We start from the raw sequence: 20,645 nt of genomic DNA, 5'->3' as shown, positions 1-20,645 counted from the left end.
AAAATTTCGGAAAAATTTCACATTTCATCAACAATTTTCCATGAAAATCCTATGTTTTACGGAAAATATGTGTCTATTTATAAATAATCTTCACTAAACACACGAAAAAATCTCACTTCCATCCCCGGAACTAGTTCACACTGTGAAAAATAGGAAATAGCGAGTGAAATGCAAATAAAATGTCCAACATTTACGTTAATAACTGGAGAACGACAGAGTAAAATTCCCCTTTTCTTTCATTTCCAAAGTATTGTTTCAAGCTTTAAAATGAGCCTTAACTTATTAAAATCGGATCGTTTGAACGTGAGATATTGACGATTGAATTCTAGCTATTTACCAAATTTCATAAAAATTTCACATTTTATGAACAATTTCACACGAAAATCCCATGTTTTAGGGAAAATATCTGTCTATTTATAAATAATCTTCGTTAAAAATACGAAAAAACCTCACTTCCATCCCCGGAACTAGTTCACACCGTGAAAAATAGGAAATAGCGAGTGAAATGCAAATAAAATGTCTAACATTTACGTTAATAACTGGAGAACGACAGAGTAAAATTCCCCGTTTCTTTCATTTCCAAAGTATTGTTTCAAGCTTTAAAATGAGCTTTAACTTATTAAAATCGGATCGTTTGGACGTGAGATATTGACGATTGAATTCTAGCTATTTACCAAATTTCATAAAAATTTCACATTTTCTGAACAATTTCACACGAAAATCCCATGTTTTACGGAAAATATCTGTCTATTTATAAATAATCTTCGCTAAAAACACGAAAAAACCTCACTTCCATCCCCGGAACTAGTTCACACCGTGAAAAATAGGAAATACCCAAGTGAAATGGCAAATACCCTCGTTACAACTATGACAATGACTGACGTAATGATTATCGGGTCACTTCAATTCACGCAATTACGGTGGGAAAGTCCTCAGTTCACAGTTCCATCGCGCGTTAGTCCCAAACACTTCTTCAACGTCTCTATTTCACCCAATTACATCATGAAACTGTAAAAAAAAATGTACTCAAATGTCCCGAGTAGATAATTCCCTGCTCTACAAAAACTCGACTCTTGCAATATCTCACCAATTAGAATTAAAAAATAACATTCTATCCCATTCACAACACGTCCTCGCCTCTTAATATACATCAGAGAATTCTTCTCCCTCCCGCCGCCTGGTGCACTTAATTTTTCCACTGGAACGTGAAAACTGCACCGCAGACACGCGTGACTCAAGATGCAAAGTAGAACGGAATTGCGTGATTATGTTGTATGCGTGAGACGCTGGAAAAAATCATTCCCAGCATAGTTTGCACATGTTTTTATACATTTCTATATAAAATGATATATAAAAAGTGAATGAAATACGTGAGACGATGCTTAGATAATTGCTAATGGAAATGGAATGTTGGAGAAAAATTGACATTTCGTGAACATTTCGTGACATTGAATTCAATTGTGAGGAAGGAAACCCTCGGAGGCACCCGAAAAGACGAAAAAAAATTTTTTATTTTCACTGGGTCAAGGGTCAAATCTTGGATTTTCTCATAGGGAAAGTCGACTTTCGCCAAAATCTAATTTTTTTGCCAAGTGAGTGTTGATTCTGTATTTATTGGCCCCTCTAATGCCAATGAAATCCTCGGAGGCGCCGGAAATGTCGAAATAAAAAATTCAAAACTTAAATTTGAACGACTCCAACGCTTCCATGCGGCAGCACAAATTCATTATCAATTCATTTACCTAAAATCGAAAAAGAAAATATTAAACATCCAATATTTCAGCATTTTATGACACGAAGTTTTCAGTAAAAGAACAAAAGCAAATTATTATTAGAAATGAATGAAAAAAATGAATGAAGAAAGAATCAAAATTTCAATAAAAGAAAAAAATAAATTATTCCTCAATATGAATGAAGAAAATAAAAAAAAATAAAAGAAAAATAAAAGAAACAGAATCGACGACATCCACTGCTGAAATTAATACAATAAAATTATGAAAAACATGATTGATAAAAATTGAATGAATTACGCGAGACAATATTCTCGTACGAATGCAACTAAAAATGGCTTCGATCCCCTCCCCCCCCCTGAAAATCGAATAGCAATCAAGTGATCGAGCCCTTAATGTATTCTCATTCCAAAATGTTTTCATCGAGAAATTTGATGGCCGCTCATCGTCCAGCTGATGAGTACACTCAACTTGTGGATCCAATCTCCCCCTCCCCCTGGGCATTTCATCTCCTGGAACCTTTCTCCCCCCGGATTCGACGTCAATTAAACGTGGCCCGTGGTTTCTTAATCGGGTGTGCATTAATTTCCAGCGCTGGATATACCGCTAATGACAAAACTGGTCCGCTATACTTTTCCCAAAGGGTCGCTAATTACGATCGTGTTATTTGGGGCTGGGTAAAAACAGAGGGAAAAAATTGATGGGGAGGAGAGAAATTAATGGAACGAGGGATATTGTTATTAATTTGAGATATAATTTTACTTTTTGGTTGAAAAGTCAATTATTGGGGGTGACGGCGACAAGAGAGGGGAATTTAATACATAATTTAAAGGAAGACGACAAGACACTCAGAAAAATCATCAAATAATTACATTTTTGCAACAAATTAACTGGGAAAAGAATTTTCAAAAATTAAATTAAATTGAAGTCAAATTAAAAATTTTAAAAAATTCAAAAAGCCATTAGAACTTCAATTTCATAAACTTTTCAAACCCAAAAAATTGTGCAATTGATCGGAGAAACATTCTCTATTCATAAAAAAAACCTTAGACTGAGAGAAAAAATTTATTCTGAAATGAATTTGACATGACTAATCGAATGAAAGGAGAGAAAATTTCGGAAAAGATCTCTATTGACGACGAAAACATGCTTATTTCACACGGAGAGAATTATTCAGTACAAATTATGGAACAATTCACGTAATCCGCAATGGGGAATCGTTTTCCGGCGATTTTTATAGGAATGGAAGAGAAGAAATCTGAAACGTTCAGTGAATTTTCAGGTTCATCATCGAACAAAGTACGAAATTGTTACGTAATTTTTGCCGAAGAAGTAAAATCTTACAGAAACTTGTCGACTTATTATGCCTCGAAAATAAAAAATTCTGGAACATTCAACATTTTTTGAAGCCGGTGAGTTATTTCTACGTTCCGTTCTGTAAAATTTTTCAATCGTTGGGGAAAAATTACGGAACAAATTGTAGAATTTACGTGGCGATTCGTACAATTCAGTTTCGACTCACACTTTTTATTGAATTTTACTTCGCTCGTGGATTAAGTTTCGAAACGTACTTTTTACGTTTTTTTCCGGTAATTTTTATTACATTTTTCTCTCCGTGCATGTACCGGGACGAAATGGGTCGACTTTTCATGAATCCGGCATGAAAAAATGTCCCCGAATAAAGATGTCCGGCGAGTCTCGCCGGAATAACCGATCGATCAAGACGATTTAATTCCTCCCAATCGTTTCAATTTCATACACCCCTTTTTTCTCGTTCCCGTACATAATTAATTATTGTCCCTCTAGGGCTAATTAATTAGGCACGCGATTGGCCATCGGTCTAACCCTATGCCAATTAAGACCTCAGTCCTAAGCATTAATGCCTCCTGAGGCGCGAGCGACCTGTTCGTTTATTTCCTTTCGAGTTTATCCTCTTTGTCTTTTGCCCTCTCTTGTATCCTCTCTCACCATTCTCTCTTCAGACGTCTTTGTTTATCGTCTCGCTTGCTTCATTCGTTTGATTCTTCTCTGTACCTGCGTGCGAACGATCGTGCCTCGTGTGTACGTCGCCGAGGAGAAATTCTGAACCCTTTAGGATCGATTCAACATCTCGGACTTTGTGCTCGGTCTACGTTGAGAGAAAAAATTCGCTCTGCCGAAAAACTATATCTTCCGCGTGAGAATATTTGTGATGGGGTGGAGCAAATTTACTTGAGGGAAATTAACCAATTTGATATGAGGAAATTCACAATAAAATTTAATATCTTTTACAAGAAATAAATTTTTGTCGGGATCATCAGCAATATCCCTAGAAGAATTCCAACTGTTGGCAGGAAAAAATATAATCTATTGTACGACAATCATTTGATCTGGAAATTTGACGAGAAAAGAATATTTATTTCCCCAAAAAAAATTGTCCCCTCGAAATTATTTTGTTTTGCCAATAACAGTTTTCAAAAAAATTGTAGTTTCCTCTTGAAATCATCATTTGTTCCACGGAAATTTTAAGTGTTTATTGCACGGAGAGAAAAATTCAATAAAAATTACCAGAAAAAAAAATACGAAATACGAAAAAACGACGAAAAAACGATTCCCCATTGCGGATTATGTGAATTGTTCCGTAATTTTATACAATTCGTGGGGCCAAAATTAGCCAATTTGACAAAAAAATCTCAATTTCCGTAATTTTCCGTAATGTCTCTCTCTCCTGCTGGAAAAACATGTCGAGAAACTCTCACATTTCCGTTCCGTGACGCGAGGATATTTTCGCGCGACGAGGACAGGAGAAACGGTATAACCCCGAGGGGTACAACGAGAGAGAGCAGGCGCCTTTGTGCGCCTGGCCGCGCGTCCGGCCCTGAGGGGTCCCCGCACACACACACACACACACCCATAAACAACAGTAACCAAGCTCAAGTTTTATATGCTCGGGACATCCAAAACCTGCAGGGGAGACTGGTTCCCCTGGACTCTCGGCCTGACATATTTCGTCGAGGCCGAGTTCCCCCACTCGATCATCATCCCAAGAACGTGAATCACTCGGCTCTGAAGCTTCATAAACATGTCTCCTCGTTTTTTTTATTTGCAAGTGGTCGTGGTCCCGAAACATCGACTGAGAGCTCCTGAACTTGGCGGGGATGAAACAAGAGGTGGGGAATTTTTATTTCAATTTTTATTTCAATTTTTATTTCAATTTTTATTCGGGGATGCAGTTATTTCCGTCCACTTGGGGAAAGAAAAAAAGGGAAGCATGAGAAACACGGGCGGATCTGTCACGGTGCTGGGTTGGCCCGTGTGCCCATGGGGGTTGGCTCAGGTTAGGGGTGAACAGCCCCCTAGTATCCAACGGGAGAGTGAAATCCATCCATTGTTGCTGAAATTTCTCCTAGTCCCCCTTCGAACCACTTCCCCCTCTTGGCCCCTTCTCTCGTCCCCATGTGACAAACAAGTGAAAATTAAACTCCATATTTTCAGACCCTGAATTTAAATCGCAAGCTTTTTTCAGTCTCCATTGTAGGGGAAAGGTCTATCGATCGGTTGCCGTGTGGATTTTTGTAACATTTTTCAGTCGGATTTTTGGGCGACTTATTTTGAAAAATATTTTCATTCAATTCTTTATTTCCTTGATGCTACAAAAGTTTTTCTTTGTTTTACATATGCACATGCCTCGCTCCTTCTAAACCATTTAAAAATATTTCGTTCGAGTGAATGAATAATTTTTATCGAATTGGATTTTACGGGAGTTCAAGAACTTTCGTCATTGATAATTCAAAATTTTTAGGGGAAAATCTATGGAAATTGTAGATTTTTAATCAATTATTTCGGGGAAATTTTGGTAAATGTATTGTTGGATGTTTAATTAGTTGAATATTTTGCGAAGTTTTGAACCGAAGCTTCATGCTTGCATTTTTCACATACAATTCTTGTATTTTCGTAGCTAAAAAATGGGAAGTTTCATGTTTTTTCGACCCTCAAATCGAATTCGATGCCACTCTCCGTGAAATTTCAATAATATTCTAACAATTAATACCGAAAACTTTTTGAAGAAATGAAAATTTCACTTGAAACTCTCCAATAATTTTTTGAACTAAAAATTCTCATCCCCGAGCAGAAGCAACTAAAATTTTTAGAATTTTTTTAAACTATAAACTATAAACTCCAATAATTTTTTAAACTAAAAATTCTAATTCCCGACAGACTCAACTAAAATTTCAAAGAATTTTGTATTTCAAAATATCAAATGTTACGAATTTTTCAACTAAATTGCATGGAAATAATTTTAAAAAATTCATACCCAGTAGATATTATCTAAATTAAATTTCGCAAAATATTGATATTTTTTCAAACATTTCCCTCTTACAAATAAGTAATAAAACTTGTTTGCACAACGGTGGATTATTTTTTACGGTGTCAAAAAAATTCTTGATTTTTTCACACCTAATAAAAAAAAAATTAGATTTTAATCTTTGATTCCAATGGAAATGTTGATTTTCACCTAAGACACTGGGCTAAATCCTGATTTTAAAACATTTCTTTTTTGAAAAACCAAAACGATAATTAAATTGAGAAAAAACCTAGAATTCCGAATCTAATCGAGTTTTCTGCAATTTTTTTGTTTTCAATGATCCTTGAATTTACCGTAAGGGTAGAGCTACTTAAAAACCCAAGAACCCCACCCCGAGCGGAAGCCCTCCGACCCGTCAAGTGCGTCGGAGTGAGCCGGAGCCCCCCAAAAAAAATAATCTCGCCTGCGAGAGCCAGCGACCCTCCTCCGCCCGGAATTCTCATCTCTCGCGACGCCTCGGGGAGGGATTGGGCCTTAGCCGAGGTCGCTCCGAAGACGCCCGAAGCGCCGCTGCGCCCCCTCGGCGGTGCGCGCGGGAACGTAAACCCCAGTTGCTCTCCAGGCGTCAAAGCGTGCAGAACCCCCGCGCCGCTGTTCCCGGCAATTAATCCAAAAAAGCGACTAAAAACCAATCAACAAGTACTCTACCCCCGCCAAACCCCTCAGTGACTGTTCAAACACTAAAAACCCCAGTGAAAGTTCCTGCGCCGTCTCTTGGATTACCAAAAGTGAATTTTCCAACGACTGACAGTGTCAATGGAATTAACTCCCCGTTATGTTTTTTGGATTACCCGAAGTGCTTAATTGTGAGTGAAAATAACCACTGAGGACTGATGATAAATCGTCATTCGGCACCGCCTGGCGCAGTAGCGATCCCTCGCTTGTGGCTCTGTCCCCGTCATGGATACCACGTTGATTCGTCGTAACACAGGATAAGGGCAATTTGGTCGAGTTTAGGTTGCCTCGAGATTGTGGACTGTAGCATCTCTCTGTAGCACCTCCGTCGCATGAGCGCGACGGAACGCCGCAGCAAGAGTTAACCGAGAAAGGCTCATTAAATCGGCACTCGAACCCGCGGTTTTCCCGATTTTATCGTGAATTTGCCCCCCCGATGATCGACCAAATGCGGCGATTTTCCCGTCAATTGGGAACGTGACGGTGGGGCCTGGGACATTAACAATTTCGAGGGAGTTGTGTCAATTTCGAGGGATCGAGGAGCCAACTCGCTCCAACGCAGCTGTGATAATCTGTCGGATATTATTGTTAGATGTAAATTATTGTTTGTGGTAAGGGAACGTACGGCGGTGCAATTCTATTATTTTTAGTTGTGATTGATCGTTCTGTGGTGCAATATTCTGAGGGTGGTTCTGTGCTCTGTGAAGTGATTGGCGAGATATATTTTATTTCGGAGCGTTGAGGATACAGTGGTTTACGAGGTTGTTGGGTTCATCCAGTGATTGGCCATTGGGTCGTTGGGGAATGGAGTTTACCAGTGATTTTTATAGCGAAATATGAGGACTACGCCCTTGGGATTATCGTGCAACACGAATTTATGTGAAAATGATTGTTTTGAGGGGATTCCTGGTGCTGTTGGCGGCTGTCACCGCGAGGTTGGATATTGTTGTTTATGTTATTGTGGTTGTAGGTAGAAAATAACGGGGTTTGGGGGGGGGGTGAGGGCAAAGTGGATTTAATTCGTTTGGAATATTTACAAGTCGAGTTTTGTCATGTTTTGGTGGAAATTGATTGAATTGCATTGTATTCGTGAGCGGCATTTCGTGCGGAATTGATGAAANTCCTATTTTCGGCAAACGAATTTTCGGCTAGCTTCCACTCCATAAAATTTGAGGCTTGAGTTTTCAACGAGATGAAAAAGGATTTTTAGGGGAGGTTGGGGTAAAACGGACACTTTAGACTTTTTTAAATGGTAATGAGGGGTTGAAATGTTGATAAAATTCCATTTTTTTTCTTCAATACAAAGAACAATTCTTTCTCTTTGTGACGAGCCTAAACTGAGCTCAATTGATCAATTTGTTTTTGAGTTATGAATAATAAAAAAAAGTCTAAAGTGCCCGTTTTACCCCACCCTCTCCTATGTAATTAAAATCCAGATTTTGGTCTGAAATTTTTGATAGTTTTTGAACGTTTTGATCAAGCGTCAGCTCCGGGGGATTTTCATGGGATTTTGGTACTGAAAATTCGTGTTTTAGTATGAAGATTAAATTGGCAAAATATTCGTGAGCGGAAAATTCAATTTAGGGGATATTTAAGTGTTGGAGAGTCAAATAATCATATTTACAAATGTTTTTTGGGTCCGAAAAAGTTTGTAGATTACTTTAAAACATTTGTACACCGCTAGATTCGCCTGAGACAAATCTTCTGGAATCTTCCGCTAGTTTCAGCTTCATGAAATGAGAAAGGATTTTTTATGTAATTAAAATCCAGATTTTGGTCTGAAATTTTTGGTAGTTTTTGAACATTTTGATCAAGCATCAGCTCCGGGGGATTTTCAAGGGGTTTTGGTACTGAAAATTCGTGTTTTAGTGGAAAAATTAATGGAAATTGTCAATTTTAATTCAATTATTCTATGAGAATTAATAGAAATCAGGGAAATTGAGGTAAAGATACCGCTGAATGTTCAGTAGTCGTAAATTCCGAGTAATTTGGGAATAAATATTCATGTTTTGATTGAAAGTTCAAGTAAAGTGAGATATTTCTATTTTTCTGTTGCTCCAAAATTCGAAATTCCACTGGATTTTCACTAAAAATTGAAGTTGTGATTGTATTTTGACAGCGGACGTCAATGTTGTTCAATTGTCTTCAATTTCACGGTAAATAATTGGTGATTTCATGGAGAGGACATTTTGGAGGAATTAATGCGCTCCAACATGACATTATTTATTCATTCTCGTACAAAATGCGTGGTTTTTACAATTTTATAAATATTGTGTTCGTGAACTTCACAACACAATGACCGAATCATCAAATTTCTGCTCAATTTTCATCAATGAATACCTTAACAATAATTGTCGTCATCAATTCCCCAAAAATTCCGAAAAATAAGTCATAAAATTCATCAATAAACACCGGTTCCTTCACTGCAAGAACCAAAACGTCAAATAAAAAACCTCAATTTGTAAGAAAGTCTACCACAAAATGACTGAATCCTTAAAATCCTAAAAATTCTAGTCATTTTTCTTCGAAACTAAAAATTCCTAAATAAAAAACGATTCCTTCGTAAAAAAAACGTCAATAACTAAACTTTAATTTCTGATAAATTTGCATCAAGGAATCACATTAGCAATAATTGTCTTCATCAAATTCCCAAAAATGCAAATTCATGATCCACCAAACTCCCAAATAAAAACCGATTTCTTCATAAAAAATTCCAAACGTCAATAACGAAACTTCAAGTTCTGAGAAACCCTCAGCGTCTCTCATAACCACCTCATCATTATCAGCGGATATTATGCGCGAAACTCGATATCTCTGATTCTCTAGACACGCGACATTCTTGAAACAATGACACCCATTGTTGATTCAACTCAATCTCATCCTGTTTATCCACATCCCATTTTACATAATTCAGATTTAAAGTCCCCAATTGATGAATTCCCATTTCATATTTGTTCATTCCTCTTGGTTTATTGAAAGCTGTATGAATAAATAAAAGACGCTTTATCTATTTACTGCACTTGGACTTTTTTTTATCAAGACAAGCTCTCGCTTTGAGAGCAGTCGCAGAATCTTTTAATGTTATGTGTTTATATTATTCAGTGAGCATTCAGTCTGAAATTTTTCCGTAAAATCTCACAGTATAATAACCGTGAAAAAATAATGTTCTGAATTAAGACAGTTCAGTAGCTAAACGATAAAACGATATAAGTCAATTTGACAGTTGATCAGTTTTCAATGAATATCTCGGAATCTAAGGGAGACAGCGAAATTTTCGACATAAACTTTTTTGTAGAGGGAATCAAGAGCTACAAAAAAGGTTCTGACAACAATTGCGCTACCTCCCTTAGATTCGGAGATATTCCCCAGAAACCAAGGGGTAAGTCGACCATACATCGGCATCAATAATTAATTTCGTAATATTATGAGTAGTTGCACGTTACATTAATTGAGATTTATTCATCTTCATTGAAATTTGAAAAACAATATAATAATTGGCAATTGAAATTTTTTCAATTGATTATTAACTAAATAATTGACAATTGGAATTGTTAATTAACTATTGTGTAAATATTTCTAAATGTCATAAAATCATTTTTCGATTCGTCAAATAATCGTCAATTTTCCGAACTTTACTATTGATTGATAAAATAATTCGGAATTTGAATATTCCAATTGATGATTAATTTAATAATTGAAAAATTGCTGAGTTATATTAACAATTGACTTATTCAAAATTTAACTTTAATTAAAATTTATGATTATGGCGATGTCTGAAGTCGACTTAAATAATTTTACCGCTCTCCTACCGGTTTCTCCAAAAAGGTCTTAAAAAACAGGAAAAAATGTCTTAATTGACGTATTTTTGTATCTTAATATGAGACACTACTTTCCCATGAATAAATTAAAATTCTACAGTTCAGTAATATGATGAAATTCTTTCTCTCTTCTCAACAATTTTTAACAAAAATTTTTAATCAATCCACAGATGCATGTGCACAAGCGGATACACCGGCCAGAACTGCGAGAGCAACTACATACCCTGTGATCCGTCGCCATGTTTGAACGGTGGATCTTGTAGTCAGTTGTCTCCACTCACGTACGAGTGCCACTGTCCCGAGGGTGAGTCACGCAATTATGTTTAACCTAGGGGATATCGTGCGGTACAATATCGTGCGATACAACGATACCCTCTGCAAATTTGTTACGAGTCAATTGCATCATCTTTAAGGTGGATCCCGAGACAATACCACCCAAAAGTTAGTCCTTGTTCAGTTCAATTCAATACGACAAGACGATCGCGATTACGATTGCCATTACGAATCACAATCATCACACGAAAAAAAAACTTTTTCGTCATTCACGAAATTATTGCCACGTTTTGCCCAATTTTTTTTTCTCTCCTTTATTCTCGCTGTCACTTCCCACGACATTTATGCCTTGAACTCATTTCCGTATTTACCCACCATGCGTTAGTTTTCACAATTAAACGGATGCGCGTGTCTCAAAAGATGATGATGGACACTGAGGGTAACAAAAGGCTCATAATTCTCTTTTACTCATTTTTTTTTTCCGTTTTTTTCAACGTTTGGTCAAGAGTGTCGCGAAACATTTCGTTCCCTTTCTGCATGGCTGAACATCTTTACCATTGGATGGGGAAAAAGGGGGGGGGGGGGATTCGCCAGGTTGATTGTTGACTTTGTTTGATCACGATTTTTTTTTCGAGGGGTTACGCTTCAATTCCAGCGCAGAGATTAATCTTTTCGTGAATTTAAGAATTGTTTCTATTTGGGAAATTGAGAGTAGAGCGAGGTTTTTATGGAGATTTTGAAATGCCGGTTATTATTCATATTATTTTTGTTGTTATTGATAAAATATTAAAGTTCTGGCAGTTTGTTATTTTTATTTGTTTTTTTTTCATTTTGTTTCATTTTTTAAAAATGATTGTGAATATTCGACGCTTTTTATTTGAGGTTTGAGTAGATTGAGAATTCAGAAAATCAGTTTTCTAAATGTTTCATAATTTTCATTGTTGTTTATGACTGGACATTGGAAATTTATTGGCAATTATTATTGTCATTATTATTGTTATTATTGTTAAAATATTAGATTTCTGGGAGTTTATTTTATTTTCATTTTGTTTCATTTTTAAGAATATCGTGAATGTTGGATATTTATTCTACTGAGTTTTGACTAGATTCAGAACGAAAAAAAATAGCTTTCTGAATTTTTAATAATTTTTATCGTCGTATAGAACTGGAAATTGAAATTTCATTGAATAAGGAAGAGTAAGATAAAACAGTTGTCTTCAATCGTTGATATCGTGAGAACGGCAGAGTGGAATTTCGTGATTTTTTTTTCATTTTGAAGGTACTTTTACGAACTTTAAAATGAGACGTGAGTCGATCGAATTGCATCATTTGATCGCGAGATATTGACAGTTGAACATGGAAATTCTTATCCCACTCTTCTATTCCAGAAAAAAAACCTCTAATCAATTTCCTGCAAATTATTTGCCATCGCAAATGTCAAGAAATTTTCTTCAAAACTTCTCTCACATGTCCATTTAATTCACGATTCAATTTTAAAATTGCAACAAATAAAAATAATTCCAAAATCTCCATAAAACTCTCTCAAACATCGACTAATGTAGATCTCCCAGATGAATTCCGCAGTTTTGTGGAGTAGAACGATTACCCGGAGTAACAGGTACACTCAGCAGAGTCTGTCCGAGTATTTCATTACCCGCGAGGTGGATGGTTGATTCGAAATGACTAGGGTCAGCCTAGCGTGGCCTCCCCGGTTATACGAATCTTACAATGCGTTGCCTCGATCGTCCTCCTTGAGTAATTTTTCCCAGGCGGACCACAACCGTAGCGACCCCACCTCACTTGTATACATTCCCTCCCCCCCCTCTCCCTTTTTTACTACTTTTCTTTCCTTCCCCCACCTTGGAATTGCGCGTGGGCTTCTTCACTATTTTAAATACCTCCAGGAAATTTTTTATGGGAAAAAATGTGTCGTGATGCAATACACTTCGTATCGACATAAAACATGAAATATTATGTTTGTTAATGCACACGAAAACCATTTTCTGTTGAATATAATGTGTTACATGAGGAAAATTCAGTGATTTCAAGCCCATGAAATTTTTATTCTGTAATTAAATGAATTTATTGTTCTTATTGTAAAGGGATTTTATCTAAAAATCATATGGAGTATGAATATTCTATAGATTCAACTACAACTACTTTTTTCCACCAAAAAATAATCAGACACCAAAAAAATGGAATAAGAGTTTCGTGAAATGAAAAATTGAATTAAAGTTCACTCTTTCACTATTTTAAATGCCTCCAGGAAAATTTTTATGGGAAAAAATGTGTCATGATGTAATACATTTTATATCGACATAAAACACGAAATATTATGTTTGTTAATGCACATAAAAAACTTTTTCCGTTGAATATAACGTGTTATATGAGGGAAATTCAGTGATTTCAAGTAAATTTCAAATAAAATGAATTAAATATCCTTATTTTAAAGGAATTTCTTCTAAGAAATCATCTACAAAATAAATTCTCTATATATTCCCCCCAACTAAATAATTTTTCCCACAAAAAATAATTAGAAAAAAAAAATGGAATAAAATCCCCTTTAAATAAAGAAGTAGAATAAAATCCACTCCTTCACTATTTTAAATGCCCCTAGGAAAATTTTTATGGGAAAAAAGTGTTATGATATAATCCATTTCGTATCACCACAAACCACAAAAAATTATGCTCATTAATACCCACAAAAAACATCTTCCGTCGAATATATTGCGTTACAAAATGAGCATTCAATGATTTCAACCCCAAGAAATTTCTATTCTGCAGTTAAATAAATCAAATATTCTTATTTTAAAGGGATTTCATCTAAAAAAATCATTTGCAAAATAAATTCTCTATCTATTTCCCCCAATTAAATAATTTTTCCGGCAAAAAAATAATCAGAACCAAAAAAAATGCAATGAAATCCCTGTGAAATGAAGAATTAAAGCGAATAAAAATTCGCTTCTTCATTATTTTAAATACTCCATTGTGTAAAAGATATACTACATTTCGTATCGACCTAAAACATGAAATATTATGTTTATTAATGCACATAATCCGCTCAATACAATGTGTTACATGATGAGCATTCCATGATTTGAAGCCCATGTCATTCCACTTCCACAATTAACTAAATTGAATATTCTCCCCGATGGATTTCGTCAAAAAAATCCCACTCAATATAAATTCTCCACACACTCCCCCCAACTAATTCCTCCCCTGGAATAACAATCCAAAACAACGAGTTACAAAAATGAAATAAAATTTCCCTGCAATGAAGAATTGAATTGAAATCCTCGTGCAATCGATATTGCATTGGCAATTTCCATCCCAACAAATCCAATATGTTCACGATGATAGAAACAGCGCGAACTAGGGTGGTCTCGCTGGCATGAATGCAAGACTCCTCCCCGGCTACCCATTGCCTGTCGATAAAGATTCCATTCCCTCTACATTTGCCCACAGCCCCTTTTCTACATAAAGACACTCGGTGCCCACAAATACCACGACTATCGCACTAAATTCCCACACGTCACTTATTTTATTTCCCCCCTCCTCCCCCCCCATACTCTTCCCCTTCTGGTTTCCATTCTCAGTTGCGTAGACAGCCGATAAAAAGCCGAATAGAAGTGAAAACGAAAAATAAAACAACGATAAAATCCAAACATTTTGCATTTACCTTGCGCCCGTGTGTAAGTGCAACCTCTCATTCTGGGTTGAGGATGTGGGTATTGAGGAAGCGAGGCGGGCGGTTATGCGCCCGCGCTGATTTATGCCGTTGCGCGGGCATAAAGTGCGTAGCACGGAGAACAGGCGATCAGAAATTGTGAGGCGGACATTGAGTCGAAACGAGGCAAAGATGGAGTTGAAAACTATCTTTCGTAATTTTCAGCGTATTTCTCCTCATTCTCCTTTCTTCCGGTGATATTCTATATGCTATATTCCTCCCCTCCAAGTAATTTTTTTCAATAGAATAATAATACAAAAAAAAGAAAACAAACTTTCGTTTCTGAACAATTTTAATTTAGATTTCTTCAAATTTTGTTTGGACGTAATTTGACACGAATAATAGGGAATTTGCAAGTTTAAAATTTTTTTTTCCTCAAATATATGCCCTCAAGAACCCACATTTAATAAAGAAACACACGGAGAATAGTTTCATAATTATTTATTTGCTTTTAAAATTGCATTTTTTAACGTTCTGGAAAGGCCTGTGACGTCAACTCACCGGAGGCCAAAATTTTCGCGTGGCGCCATCAAGCGGTTGAGTACAACTGATGAAATCTAGGAAAATACTCTGCACATGTATTTGGCTCTAAAATGTCCGAAAAACCGGATCGAGTGATGAAAGTTCCTTATAAATATTGTTTTGTACCAGGATGTAAAAATACAACAGTGAAAATTATACAACCACGACTTTCGACACTTTGACACAGATTTAAACCCATAAAATCTATCAACATAGTCACGTCTACCGTTGGTAAATTCCCCGAGCACGCCTTTTGCAAATCATGTTTCAGCACAAATTTCATTTGTTACTGCCAATATATTTTTTTATCCACTTTTAATAATTTTTTCAAATATAACCCCCTCGATTCGTTTTGGTTGAACGCCTCGCACTTTGAGAGGCTAGAATAACTCACTAACGCTGCGAGTAGTCGCAAGGGGAACTTGATTCCGGTGAGTTGACGTCATGACCCCAAAAAAGTGTTCAAAATTGATGCATTTTTAATCAGTTATTGCAAAATATCCAGAACACTTTTCGGAAAACTTTTTACTCTGGAATGGTTCATAGGCTACAAAGAATCAATTCCTTCAAAAATATTCAAAAAGTCAATGTTCCACACGACATTAATATTGAATCCGATTTTGAGGGAATAAAATCATGAAATTTCAAATTTTACTGTGAATGTAAGGGAATTTCAAATGTTTGAATTACAGATAAAAAAGAATGTCAATCAATTGAAAATTCAAGCATATAATATCCATTCAAGCATATAATCGCCTAAATTATTCTGACTACCATTAATTTTCGTAGAATAGTTCAACTGAAATTTGAATTTCCACCGATTTTTCCATAAAATTTTCCCCTCAAAAATTTTAGTGAAACTTTGATGTGATAAAAATTGCCCACAATTTCAGCAAAAAAAAATTTTACAGTATACTTTGCCATTTAATTTCAACGAAACCAAGAATTTTCATTTCAATGGTCGTTATTTTACATGAACAAATGACTAGATCAGTTCCGTTAGACTTGCCAAAAATGGAATATTACGGAGTCACCCCCAAACACAGAAGTTGCTCGTTAACTAACGGCTGTTAATAAACGAGAAAATTTGTGGGAAACTGATACAGCAAAATGAGTATACCCCGTGCGTAGTGAAAAGTGCACACGAGGAACATACTCTCCCCGGGAGGCAGATATCCGAGGCTAAGGTCACGTTCACAGACAACTACCGAGTGGGAAGGGATAACATAGGAGCCACACGGCATATCCTTTCTTTCACGTGCCAGTATCCACCAATTCTCCACAATAGTGTGTATGCAAAACGCTGTAGCTGCGAGGCAACTCTCATAGGCTACCGTAATAGTTCGACAACGAGTCGAGATCGTTTGGAAAATATTTTCCATGCCATAATCGTGTTATTCTTTGAATACGAAAATTTCATGCACGAAAACAGAACATGGGCAATATCTCGAACGAATGGAGAAAGTAAGGCGGTTTTCATGAGTGCAATCGTCTTGCGTCGCATTTTCATGAAGCCCGCCTAACAGACAAAAGAGAATTGAATGCCATTTATTCCATGCCACTTATTCTTATTGAGACGAAATTAATTTCAATAATTTTTAATAATCACGTAATTATGATTCGTTTATTCATGTTTCATAGACGCTATGAAACATGAATAAACGAATCATAATTGTCCAAATCACTTAGGTCAGAGGAAAACAGAATAATTCTACTTTCTTAATATTGCGTTTACTAAGGTTTCCTTCGAACAAAGTTGATTAGAATTATTAGCTAGAATTATGAGATTATCTCACATTGTTGGCGTTAAGGATAGGAGAATCTGAATGCAATATAGTGAAAATGATGATCGATTTTTTCACTTTGAACAAATAATATTAATATCCAAATACAAAATTTCTGATATGAATAAAAAGAAGCTGTGACTCAATATTCCAAATGAAGTTTTAATTTTTAATTTGGTGCTGAAAACACGAGATGACAATATTCTAAGCACGGAATTATATTGATGAGATGAACAACAGATTAATTGAATTACCGTGTGAACTAACTAAAAATTGATAACAGTGTGGGCACGCACTTTTACCAGAGTATCAACAAACATTGAATTCCAGAAATTCACACTAAAGTGTCTTCTAGAAGGAATGGAATTGTAATTATGATTAAAATCTTATTCGGTGAGCATAACAATTAAAACATGAGTAAATCATTCATTGTAATATGAAGATTCTCACCGATTCTCATCTTTTTACAATGATAATGATTATAAACAATTCATTAAACGAAGGCATAATGAAAGGGCTAATTCATCATAAAAATGAATGAATTCGAAAAATTTGCAAATCTCATTTCCAAATTTTTCTTTAATAATAATAATTAAATTTTTAAATTAAATTGTGAACGAATAAAATTCCTCGCCCCCTCAAATTTTTCGTACAGAATAAAACGCTCATGTAACTGGATCTCCAAGTGCAATAGACCGTATGTAAATATTCATAATTCAAAGAGTAAACTAAAGAGGAAACTCGAGTCCAGGGTAGAGAGATCTGGTTCTCTCCAAACCCAGCCTCTTATGAAAGCCAACAGCCACCCAAGAGGTTACACACCGATACTCCTGTGCCCGATTATTCGTCACTGTCCCCCGGGCGTCACGCGGTGAAAATAAAAACAACAACGACTCTTGGAATAAGTCGGGAGATAAATGGCAATGTGAGACACGTTTGTTCATCCACGGGTTCATCTGCATGATGACTTCCCCTCTTCCGTCAAATTGAGAAAGATTGACGGGAAAATTTGAATATTCCCTACAATTTTTATTATGAAGGAATTAATGTCCTTCCAGAAAACATTAATTTCACTAATTTTTAGTAATTGTGAAGACCTTATTCTTATTGAGACGAAATTAATTTGAATCATTTTTAATAATCATGCAATCTCTACTAATTTATATTATTAATGTTTGATAATCATGGGGAAATTATTGTTGTTGAGAAAAAAAAATTTTAATCATTTTTTCGTAAGAAAAAATTGAAGGAAACATTCTTCTTCGCGCAAAAGAATTAAATTTTTTATAATCGATCATCTATTTTCCTCTCTCCGAGGAATTCCCGAGAAATCATCATCACCGGGAGAAAGAAAGATCCATTTGACTGAAGCTGGCACGCCAAGGTCTCGCCAGTGCCAATATATATGCAAATAATCCCACTCGATCGTTATTCAGATTCGATGGGGCACTGAATTTAATCCAGATTTATATCGACTCGCCTTCCCATACAACTCAGCCCCCTCCCCATCGTGTAATCGTGCCCCCTTGTATTTGTATCTTCAACTGCGCAGGCGTATACATATCGTTTCGATTTTGCATTTGAAATAACCTGAAAGTATTCGGCCTATAAATTCAACCGAATACAAGTAGCGTCATAATGGTTACAAAATGAGTGCTACCAGTTTCATCCTCCAAAGTGTAAAAAAAAACGAAAATAACTCGCATTTTTCAACTTCTATTTTTCAGTTTGATTAAGGATATCCAAGTGTCTTTTACAGTTTAGTACAGACCGCACTATAGATTCAACCATTTTCAATTATCAAATTTGTCAATTAAATTACGTGAAAAAATCTTTTTAAAATCATTGAATATTCAGCGTCATTAAAATTATTTTTTGCTCAGCATTATTATTTTTTTAAGCATTCGTGGTTTATAAATAAACAATTGAAATTGTTTAGACTTTCGGAAATTTTATTTTTTTAGATACGAAATAGATTTTTCGCAAAAATTCTGAAAACAAATAAATGATTTTTATGGTGGAAAATTGATTGTTTATAAATTATGTTTAGAAAATGCTCGTTTTCAATTTTCAAAAATTGCAATGTTTTAATTATTTCATCAATCTTTCTACAAAACTAAATTTTCTAATTTTTTTCCCAGATTTTTAAAAAAATTTCTAACGGGTCGATAATTCTAATAATAATAATATTTATTTCCTTAAGTACAAAAAATTGCTTTCTGTGTACATCTTTGGCTTCAAACTATTAAAAACAACATAACAAAATATGTAATATTCCAGGTTTTTCCCATAATAATAGTGCAAAACGGGTCGATATTGACATTAAAATTCCGACCTGCAACGTTTAAATAATAAAATCATTGTAAAGTTATTTGACTGGAAAAAAAATAGCCAAAGAAGACATGAAATTAAAACGGGGTTGACTTTTTTGGACGTCAAAACGAGACTCGCCTCGTAATTACCGAGACGAAGAAGGCAAGAGGAAACGGGACGTGTTGTTTGGCCATAAAAAAATCATATGAATCAGGATTCATATGAAAACTGTGGAGGGCATCGCACATAAAAACAATAGGTGTACGTGTAGATGACCATGAGATGTTGGAGGGTCATGTGGGAGTCATTTGACCCCTGACACCGGCCACAAACGTAAGGCTCGCACGTAATACTCCCCTAAAAACCCGTTCGGATTATATTTCACGTTGAATGGGGAAATTACCTACAATTTTTTTTTTCCGTTTAAGTTATTGAAATCAGTAGCGACGAGAGTTGTGACGTCATTCAAGATCATCTGAGCGAAAAAATTTACAGTAAAAAATAGGGTTTTGCGCTTCGCGTGCGGAAAATCCCAGTTTACGCACGAGCAATGAAATTTTCATTTTTCAACTATACTAGACCGTTGAAAAAAGAAGAAATCGCGTTTATTAAACTTCATATACTCATAGATGTTTCATAAATATTAATAATGACTTGAAGAGAATTAAGAGAATGAAAAGTGAAACATCATTGAATAATTTTTAATCTTCAGTTCATTTTTTTTTTACTTTTTAAAATAATCAGATTAAAATCTGTAATTGTTGGAACATGAGGGGAGGGTTATGAATTGATTCCCTAGAAAACAGAAAAAATTTCTTGAATTCTTCGGAAAATTCCACAGCTTTTCTCGAATTATTTGGGAAACTCAAGAATTGTCATGAATTTCGTAGAGTTTCGAATTTATGTATGAAAATCTGAGAAGCAAGAATTGATCATTTTTGCGTACGATAAATATGAAAAAATTAAGATTTGGGAAGTGAAGAATAATTTGTGAGTTAAAAAAATTTAGAAATACTATTTCTTTTCTCCTGATCAACAATTAGGCAATTTAGGTATGTTTTGATATAAAGATAAACTTCACACATGAAAAAACGATAAATATGACGCAGAAAAAATTTTGGCATTTGAAGAATTTGAAAATACCGGGGATTTTTTTCAGCGGCTACTTCACGCGACTCATTGACCAATCAGAATTGAGGATTAGCGGTCAGGCAGTTTTGAGATATTTCGATATAAAACAACTGGACGTTTCTTTCATCTTTAGTAAATAATAGGATTTTTTATTAAAAGAGAAAATACTCTCCAAAGTTCTCCCTTGAATTCAGATACAATTTGACATGAATAATGGAACGAATAAAGAAGAAATTTCAGGAAATATTCCTATTTCATATTAATCGGAGGCACTCGGGTTCCACCAACTCTCCACGTAACCGCTATCTCCATCTTTTTTGCGGGGGC

The 20,645-nt window shown here is 35.4% G+C and overlaps 1 protein-coding gene across 1 annotated transcript in view; it reads left to right on the top strand.

The window, feature by feature from the left end:
- Positions 1 to 20,645, top strand: part of LOC107035632 (neurogenic locus Notch protein) — a 217,522-nt gene that overhangs the window by 99,939 nt on the left and 96,938 nt on the right. Inside the window, exon 5 of the mRNA XM_015253147.1 lies at positions 10,739 to 10,872. Coding sequence (XP_015108633.1) covers positions 10,739 to 10,872 — 134 coding nt within the window. The remainder of the gene's footprint in view (positions 1 to 10,738; positions 10,873 to 20,645) is intronic.

The sequence above is a fragment of the Diachasma alloeum genome, unplaced genomic scaffold (assembly GCF_001412515.2).
Source record: "Diachasma alloeum isolate Michigan unplaced genomic scaffold, Dall2.0 Dall_scaffold_00199, whole genome shotgun sequence".
Lineage (NCBI taxonomy): Eukaryota > Metazoa > Arthropoda > Insecta > Hymenoptera > Braconidae > Diachasma > Diachasma alloeum.
The sequence above is the reverse complement of the archived record's forward strand: the minus strand, read 5'-3'. Positions and strand labels throughout refer to the sequence as shown.